Raw genomic sequence first — 9,896 nt, 5'->3', positions numbered from 1 at the left:
GTCAATATTATCCCTCCTGTTCCAATGGTACATGAACCAGATACGGTTAGAGATTTAAAGCTGGAGACATTGGTGCTTTATCGGTAACCGTATCGGTAACCTTTTAACAGCTGATTCGACCAACCTTTTGAGAATCAATGCAATCGATTATTGGTGCCGCTAAAGTCGTAACCGTATCGTAGCCAACCAATTGGGGTTTGGTTTACCGTCGTAACGATAAACAGCTGATTACGTTAGGGATACGGATACAGCGATACGACATACGGCACCAATGACTCCGGCTTAACGTGCAAATGCAACAACAATTGCCGTCTTTCAGTGAGTTTTACAGCTCCGGCTCACGCTCAATTCTCACGGGAATGCTCTGGATCATTGAGAGACTTGAGAAGCAGATGTCGTGAAATTTTCGAACACGTGAAATGCGATAGGCAGATGTCGCTGCTGTTTTAATTTAACTCATACGGCGAAAAGCTAAGCAGCAACATCTATTTTTGAAAAAGTAGGTATATTAAAGGCCGCATTGCCAACCTAAAAAGAAGTATTTAACAAATTATCTGGCTCACAAATTGAACCAGACTTCTATCTGGATTTATCTGGCTCAAATCGTTGTTGTTGCATTTACATGCAAAATTATTTATCTGGCTCAGGATTTTGCCACCGGATGATAGCTAATATGATCCGTATCGGGTTCATATACCATTGGAACACGAGTCTTGTGAGCTACCATATCAATGCTTAGCGCGTTTCGGAAGTTGGCAGCACTGTTCAAAATGGCTCCCAAAAAAGTTGTCTATATCTCCTCGTTCATTCGGTTTTTTGCTTTCACCGATATAACGTGGTCAACTACAGGTAAGCTAATATTCTATATATAAATTTTTTTTAATAAGATATTTATATTATGTAGCTCAAATTTTTTATAACTAAGATGATTCTTTTTACTTATATCCATAAGTAAGAAGTAGTTCTTTACTCCTCTCCACAAGTGTCTGATATTGTGTTAAAGTTGCCGTGTCCCACGTGGCCATGGTATATATGGTAGTGTAGTTTACGGTACCCACCCTAAAGTTGGGCCAAGATTTTCGAGTGAGGTATCAAACGACGCGTATTATTCTCGAGACCATTAATCTGAAGGCGGAAAAGAAAAATTGTATCTCTGTCTGGAGATATTTTCAGTTGAAGTTGGCGATTTTCATGCGTATGTTGTTGTACCCACAAAAAAAATTGTGGGTAATAGTCTAGTTGAGGGGTCGACTGCTAATACGCTACCAAAAATATCGAGAGAGGTGTCAAAAGACGCGTATTAATCTCGAGAACAATAATCCGATGGCGGAAAAGAAAAAGTTTATCCATGTCCGGAGATATTTGCAGTTGAAGTTGGCGATTTGCATGTGGTTGTTGTTGTGTTCGTACCCACAAAAAAATTTGTGCATCACCGTGGCGGTAGCCACGGTTATACCACACACGCGGACTTGGCATGGCGTAGCCCAGGGTTATTTTTTATAAGCGCGGCCGAAGGCCGCCAACTCAGAAAGGTGTTCTGCGCAAAAATACTATGGATCCCACCCCCGGTTTCGGAGGTACCCGTGGGTCTTTTTTCGGTTTTTCGTTAATATCTTTTGAACGAGTTAATATTTTTATTTTCCGCCTTCGGATTATTAATACTGATGTCAAGACGCGTCCTTTGACACCTCTCTCGATATTTTTGGTAGCGTATTAGCAGTCGACCCCTCAACTAGACTATTACTAAATTGTGCATCATCGTGGCGGTAGCCACGGTTATACCACACCCGGACTTGGCATGGCGTAGCCCAGGGTTATTTTTTATGGTAATAGTCTTCTAGTTAAGGGTCGACTGCTAATACGCTACCAATATCGAGAGAGGTGTCAAACGACGCGTCTTGACATCAGTATTAATAATCCGAAGGCGGAAAATTAAAATTTTTACTCGGTCAAAAGATATTAACGAAAAACCGAAAAAGACCCGCGGGTACCTCCGAAACCGGGGATGGGATCCATAGTATTTTTGCGCAGAACACCTTTCTGCGTTGGCGGCCTTCGGCCGCGCTTATAAAAAATAACCCTGGGCTACGCCATGCTAAGTCTGGGTGTGGTATAACCGTGGCTACCGCCACGGTGCTGACCAATTTTTTTTTGTGGGTACAAACAGCGACAACCACATGGAAATCGCCAACTTCAACTGCAAATATCTCCGCGCAGAGATACATTTTTTCTTTTCCGCCTTCGGATTATTGTTCTCGAGATTAATACCCGTCTTGACACCTCTCGATATTTTTGGTAGCGTATTAGCAGTCGACCCCTCAACTAGACTTACCTTTTTTATAAGCGCGGTCGAAGGCCGCCAACGCAGAAAGGTGTTCTGCGCAAAAATACTATGGATCCCACCCCCTGTTTCGGAGGAACCCGCAGGTCTTTTTTCGGTTTTTCGTTAATATCTTTTGAACGGTTAAAAAAAGTTAACTTCCCCTTTCAAATTCTTGATCTAGACGTGAATACGCGTCTTTTGATACCTCACTCGAAAATTTTGGCCCAAATTTCGGTGGGTACCGTAAACTGCAGGTAATAGTCTAGTTGAAGGGTCGACTGCTAATACGCTACCAAACATATCGAGAGAGGTGTCAAAAGACGCGTATTAGTCTCGAGAACAATAATCCGAGGGCGGAAAAGAAAAATTTTATCTCTGTCTGTAGATATTTTCAGTTGAAGTTGGCGATTTTCATGTGTGTTGTTGTGGTGTACCCACAAAAAAAATTGTGCATCACCGTGGCGGTAGCCACGGTTAAACCACACACCCGGACTTGGGATGGCGTAGCCCAGGGTTATTTTTTATAATTGCGGCCGAAGGCCGCCAATGCAGGAAGGTGTTCTGCGCAAAAATACTATGGATCCCACCCCCGCTTTCGGAGGTACCCGCGGGTCTTTTTTCGGCTTTTCGTTAATATCTTTTGAACGAGTTAATATTTTTATTTTCCGCCACCGGATTATTAATACTGATATCAAGACGCGTCCTTTGACACCTCGATATTTTTGGTAGCGTATTAGCAGTCGACCCCTCAACTAGACTATTACCAAACTGCACTATTACCGTATATATTTTTGTTTTAATAGAATTTTGTGATGAGAACGTACATTTTCCTTTTGCGGTTTCCACCAGAAAGGTGCTGTGTTTTTGCTTAGTAACTTTATGATGGTTTAAAGGTGTCTGATGAGTCATATGGTTTATTCAATTAACTAACCTCAAACAAGTATTAATGTATGTCTTTTCTTTGCAGAATGGCGGACGCAGCTCCAGCCCGTGGTGGTTTCCGTGGAGGATTTGGTTCTCGTGGCGGCCGCGGTGGTCGAGGTCGTGGTCGGGGGCGTGGCCGTGGTCGTGGTCGTGGAGGTAAAGAAGACTCAAAGGAATGGGTTCCCGTAACAAAATTGGGCCGTTTAGTGCGTGATGGAAAAATCCACTCATTAGAAGAAATCTACCTATATTCTTTGCCAATCAAAGAATTTGAAATCATCGATTTCTTTGTGGGTACAGCTCTTCGTGATGAAGTTTTAAAAATTATGCCTGTTCAGAAACAAACACGTGCCGGTCAGCGTACGCGTTTCAAGGCGTTTGTTGCTATTGGTGACAACAATGGACATATCGGACTGGGAGTTAAATGTAGCAAGGAAGTAGCTACTGCTATACGTGGCGCCATCATTCTGGCAAAATTGTCTGTCGTACCCGTTAGGCGTGGTTATTGGGGTAACAAGATTGGGAAGCCCCACACAGTACCTTGCAAAGTTACTGGGAAGTGTGGTTCCGTATCCGTGCGGTTAATTCCTGCTCCTCGCGGTACTGGTATTGTATCTGCACCCGTGCCTAAGAAGTTGTTAACTATGGCTGGAATTGAGGATTGCTATACGTCTGCTCGTGGATCAACAGGTACCCTCGGCAATTTTGCAAAAGCAACATACGCCGCTATAGCTAAGACCTATGCTTACTTGACACCTGATTTATGGAAAGAGATGCCATTGGGTGCCACTCCATATCAAGAATTCGCCGATTTCTTGGCTGAAAAGCCAAGCACCGTTGCTCGTCACCAAGTGGAAGCTTAATAGTTCTGACGTGCTTCGTCAAATTTTATTAACTTGCAAAAGAATAAATAAATAATGTTTTAACCGTATTTTAGCATTTGATTGTTATTTATGTGAGTCTGAATTGGAACCTGGATACAAATTTTTATTCCTCCGCAATATATATAGAACTTTGAGGACAATTTGTGAGTGGTCGTGTCCATTGCATGGGGAGTAGCACTGTTAACAACAATCCTTATCCAAGTATCGCAACAATAGATGTTGGAACACGTTGTAAGCAGCACATACATATTTTTGGTAACGTATTAGCAGTCGACCCCTCAACTAGACTATTACCCTCTCGATATTTTTGGATGCGTATTAGCAGTGTCATGATTTAAAGAATTACCCAGTACCCAAATCGAATTTGGGCTACGAGTGACGCGCGTATCCCTAGGGAGAGTTCTGGTTATTTTTCTTTAAAAGCTGTTCGCCGGTCAGTTCCTGTCATAGAGGTCCGACACATGTTTGTGTATATCACTGAGAACCTGTGTTTTTACCTCATACGGCTGTGTTGTAGCAGTGCTTCGCCCCATCCAATAGGCGTAACCGATCACAAATTGTCATCAATATCCTCTAACGGGGGTCCAAGGAAACTTGCTGTTTCAACAGGGGTGGACCATAAGAGCGGCGCCTCCCAAGGCAGTTTGTTATATGTACCAGAGCGACTCGGGATTTTCCCGACCAAGGACTGTCATTTCAGTGTAACCCCATTTAATTTGTTGCGTCCCTCCCACAAATTGTCATCCTCCCAGCAGTACCTTTCAGCGGGACTATTCTCTTGCTCCAGGAAGCTATCGAATCCAATCCGGGTCCGTCTCCTGACCCCTGTCCTGAGAAATGGTTTTGCTGCGTCTGCCGGAAAAGAATCTTTAGGACGGTCATACTGTTGTCAGTGAGTCTCGCGTAAGTGATGGTTGCATCTGACAGGTTGTTCTGGGCTAGATCTCAAAACAAGACGTCCACGTAACTTTTATAAATCTTTTGCGCCTCCTTGCTGTTCACGCCCAAGGGCGTCCCGTAGTATACGCCTTAGTGCGCCCCCCTCTACCTTCCAGCAGCCCCGCTGCTCAGCAAGCCACAACAAGTACCCGCTGTTGCTCGCGCCCCACGGCGCCACCAACTCATACGGCTGCTCCCACTCACCTATAATTTCCGTAGTAGAGTTGGAAGCAATGCTGAGCAGCAGCCCCTGCCCCCGTCTTTTTCCCCCCCCCCCTCTCCCTCTTTTCCGGAGCAATCGTGTAGGTCAGGGAAACAGACTCTTAGTCCCTACCTCCTTTTGCACCGTTTGCCAGCACATGTTTGCAACATCCGCCCAATGTAGCTCCTGCCTTGGACGGTGCCACTTTCCTAGATGTAATGGATTAACTGGGAAGATCACGGAGATAGTCGATTTCATGAAGCGGCACAATATCCGCATTGCTGCGATTCAATAGACTAAACTCACAGCTAGATCTGCTCTGCAGACCTGTTCTGGGTATAATGTCAATGAAAAGATCGCGAGAGCGGAAATGGAGGTGGCCTCGGGTTTATCATACACCACTCTGTGCAATATCATATATTTGATCCCGACATCGGCCGCAGGGACAGTGTCTTAGAACATCAAGACTTATCTGTCCGGTCAGGCTATGCAAACCTAGAAATCATCAACATCTACATCCCTACTGCAACCCTGTTGCCCCAGTGGATACCGCGCTAATATCAGCGCCTTACTCACTGGCAATAAACGCATTATCTTGGGCGATTTCAATGCCCATCACGATGTATGGCATTCAAACTTGCAGGCGGACAGCAGAGGTGAGATGTTGCGGGATCAAATAGAAGAAACGACGTTCTGCACAATAAACGGAGACGCCCCCACTCGTATGGTAGGAAGCTGCCACAGTTCGCCAGATCCGACCCCCGGTTTCGGGGGTACCCGCGGGTCTTTTTAACTTCTACATATCAAAGCTACCTTCGCCGATGACTGCATAATAATGGCCACAGGGCCAGGCCCACAGATCGATAAGCTTTGCAACAGAATAAACGGCTACCTCCCTGATCTCTCCAGTTTTTTCGTCTCGCGAAACCTGGCATTATCACCGACTAAACCTTCCGCGACTTTATTTACAACATGGACGTCCCAAATGTCGACCATTTTGAACATCCACGTCGATGGCACTACGCTGCCGGTAATTCTATACGACAGCATGACACTGCTAATACGCGTCCAAAAATATTAAGAGAGGTGTCAAACGACGCGTCTTAACATCAATATTAATAATCCGAAACCGGAAAATAAAAATTTTTACTCGTTTAAAAGATATTAACGAAAAACCGAAAAATTACCCGCGGGTCCCTCCGAAACCGGGGGTGAAATCCATAGTATTTTTGCGCAGAACCTTTCTGCATTGGCAGCCTTCGGCCGCGCTTATAAAAAATTACCCTGGGTGGGTCCAACACCGGTTTGGAGACCAAAACTATATCCGCGCAAAACAGTTACATATGTGCACAATTATGTTTGTGGGTACCCCAACATTACCACAACCACATGAAAATCGCCAACTTCCAACTGCAAATATATCCGGACAGAGATACAATTTTTATTTTCCGGTTTCGGATTATTGTTGTCGCGATTAATACCTACGCGTCTTTTGACACCTCTTTCGATATTTTTGGACGCGTATTAGCACTGTCATGCTGTCGTATAGAATTACCACGGTGCCGAATGTCCCAAACCCCAAAATCTTGGGTGTGACGTTTCATCAGGATCTAGATTTTGGTGAGCAAGCAGCCGCAATTGTACGGAAAATCCAGTGCCGTAATAAAATCCTCAAATCTCTTGCTGGCAGTACTTGGGGAAAAGACAAAGACAAAGGGCGCTTCCCAAGGCAGTCGGTTCTATGTACCGGAGCGACTCGGGATTTTTCCCGACCAAGGACTGTCATTTCAGTGTAACCCCATTTAATTTGTTTCGTCCCTCCCATAAATTGTCATCCTCCCAGCAGCTCCTTGCAGCAGGACTGCTCCATATTCTCTTGCTCCGGGAAGGTATCGAATCCAATCCGGGTCCGTCTCCTGACCCCGGTCCTGAGAAATGGTTTTGCTGCATCTGCCGGAAAAGAATCTTTTTAGGACGGTCATACTCTGTTCAGTGTGTCTCGTGTAAGGGATGGTTGCATCGGACAGGTTGTTCTGGGCTTGATCCCAAAACCCGACGTCCACGTAACTTTTATAAATCTTTTGTGGCTCCTTGCTGTTCACGCCCAAGGGCGCCTCGTAGTCTACGTCTAAGCGCCCCCCCATTACCTTCCAGCAGTCCCGCTGCTCAGCAAGCCACAACAAGTACCCGCTGCTGCTCGCGCCTTACGGCGCCAACAACTCAAACAGCTGCTACCACTCATAACTACAATCTTCGTAGTAGAGTCGGAAGCAATGCTGAGCAACAGCCCCTGCCCCCGTCTTCTCCCCCCCTCTTTTCCGGCAGCAATCGTGTAGGTCAGGGAACCAGACTCTTAGTCCCTACCTCCGTTTGCACCGTTTGCCAGCACAGAATATATATGTTTGCGACATCCGCCCAATGCAGCTCCTGCCTTGGGTGGTGCCACTTTCATAGATGTTCTGGTCTCCGCGACGGCAACCCCTCGACGGGTTTCATCGCGCCATGTTGCCAGGTCGCAAACCCAAATCATCCGGGTACCCCAATGCTTGCCCAAGGACGCCCAGTCCCAGGGCCACAACAGCAATTGCGTCCTGGCCTTCCTCAACCCAGGCGTAGTCACCCGTCACTTACCCCCAGAGTGGCGACGTCTCCCCTCATGCACTTCAGAATTCTGCAGTTAAACTGTAATGGACTAACTGGGAAGATTACGGAGATAGTCAATTTCATGAAGCGGCACAACATCCGCATTGCTGCGATTCAAGAGACTAAACTCACAGCACGATCTGCATTGCAGACCTGCTCTGGGTATAATGTCCACAGAAAAGATCGCGAGAGCGGAAATGGAGGCGGCCTCGCGTTTATAATACACCACTCTGTGCAGTATCACATATTTGATCCTGGCATCGACCGCAGGGACAACGTCTTAGAACGTCAAGGCCTATCTGTCCGGTCAGGCGATGCAAACCTAGAAATCATCAACATCTACATCCCCCCTGCCACCTGTTGCCCCGGTGGATACCGCCCTAATATCAGAGCCTTACTCACTGGAAACAATCGCATTATTTTAGGCGACTTCAATGCCCATCATGATCTATGGCATTCAAATTTGCGGGCGGACAGTAGGGGCGAGATGTTGGCGGATCAAATAGAAGAAACGACGTTCTGCACAATAAACGGAGACGCCCCCACACGTATGGTAGGAAGCTGTCACAGTTCGCCAGATATCTCAATCGTGAGCGCAGAACTCGTAAACTGCGTCAACTGGCAGCCGATGGTATCATTGGCATCCGACCACCTGCCTATACTTGTTTCGCTCGAGCGTACCGCCGACTTCATCGTCACCGAAAAACGCACTTTCATAAACTTTAAAAAAGGAAAGTGGGAAGAATATAAATCCTTTACAGACAACCTCTTTGCTGCCCTCCCTATCCCGACTGATGCCCGCCAAGGGGAGCGTGCCTTCCGCAAGGTCATTGAATCCGCCTCGGCACGTTTCATTCCCGCCGGGAGAATTCCCGAAATCCGGCCCCACTTCCCGGCGGAGGCCGCAAACTTAGCGAGAGAACGTGACCTTATAAGGCAGCTTGATCCAGGCGACCCCCAAATAAGGGATATAAACCAACGCATCAGATTGCTTGTGGATGAACACAAGCGGGCGAAATGGGAGGAGCACCTAAGAGGTTGTAACCTCTCTACCGGTGTGGGTAAACTTTGGTCCACCGTAAAGTCCCTATCGAATCCGACTAAGCACAAAGACAAAGTTTCCATGGGATTCAAGGGGTTGTGTAGCGCAACATATAGCTTCTCCAACCCAATTGTCAACCTCACCTTCGAGCGGCGAATCCCGTTTCACTAACAGACGAGGCTCTGGCGACCCCAAGCTCCTCATGGAACTTGGGGGTGGGGAGGGAGGGATGGCCTGAAGGTTCAATGTGGCCATATAAATCGTTCCCGAGATGGTCGGGCCAGCACCTTAATGGTGCTGTGTTACCGGAGCGTATCGGATCTGTATCCGACAAAGGACCATCACATCGATAACACTCCCCAAAGCCTTCGGGGAGTAACCTAATCGCTACAACAACAACAACAACAACACGGTCGACAAAGATAGACGGAGGGCCAACAGACACGCACATAAACACAAATTCAGCGCGTCACCAATCACCATCACCGCTAAAGAGGTTGAGGACGCCATTGGTCGCGCTAAACCATCCAAAGCAGTGGGCCCAGACGGCATAGCCATGCCGATGCTTAAAAGCCTAGGGAAAGAGGGTTTCAAATATTTAGCGCAGGTCTTCAACCTGTCTCTTTCCACCTTTGTCATACCCGAGAAATGGAGAATGGCCAAGGTGGTCCCGCTACTAAAGCCTGGTAAACCAGCTAACATAGGAGAGTCGTATCGTCCGATATCTCTCCTATCGCCAGTAGCAAAGACGCTCGAAGCCATTTTGCTCCCTTATCTCCAAGCAAATTTGCAACTAGCCTCCCATCAGCATGGCTTCAGAAAACTCCATAGCACTACCTCCGCGCTAAATGCCATCAGCACCCAGATAAATTGCGGTTTAAATCAAAACCCCCACCATAGAACAGTACTCGTAGCGCTAGACCTATCAAAAGCTTTTGA

General features: G+C 46.7%; 1 protein-coding gene across 1 annotated transcript; it reads left to right on the top strand.

Annotated features, from left to right (window-relative positions):
* Positions 1 to 765: 765 nt before the first annotated feature.
* On the top strand, positions 766 to 4,178 carry RpS2 (ribosomal protein S2). The gene is made up of 2 exons (XM_067782559.1): positions 766 to 849; positions 3,291 to 4,178. The coding sequence occupies exon 2, from the start codon at positions 3,292 to 3,294 to the stop codon at positions 4,108 to 4,110; it is 819 nt and encodes a 272-aa protein (XP_067638660.1). The 5' UTR covers positions 766 to 849; position 3,291; the 3' UTR covers positions 4,111 to 4,178.
* Positions 4,179 to 9,896: the final 5,718 nt, after the last annotated feature.

Source organism: Eurosta solidaginis, chromosome 4 (assembly GCF_040869045.1).
Source record: "Eurosta solidaginis isolate ZX-2024a chromosome 4, ASM4086904v1, whole genome shotgun sequence".
In the NCBI taxonomy this organism is placed as follows: Eukaryota; Metazoa; Arthropoda; class Insecta; order Diptera; family Tephritidae; genus Eurosta; species Eurosta solidaginis.
The sequence above is the reverse complement of the archived record's forward strand: the minus strand, read 5'-3'. Positions and strand labels throughout refer to the sequence as shown.

Bases quoted from the DNA above. Each gene is read 5' to 3' on its own strand.
- RpS2 (XM_067782559.1), top strand. From the start codon at position 3,292: ATGGCGGACGCAGCTCCAGCCCGTGGTGGTTTCCGTGGAGGATTTGGT.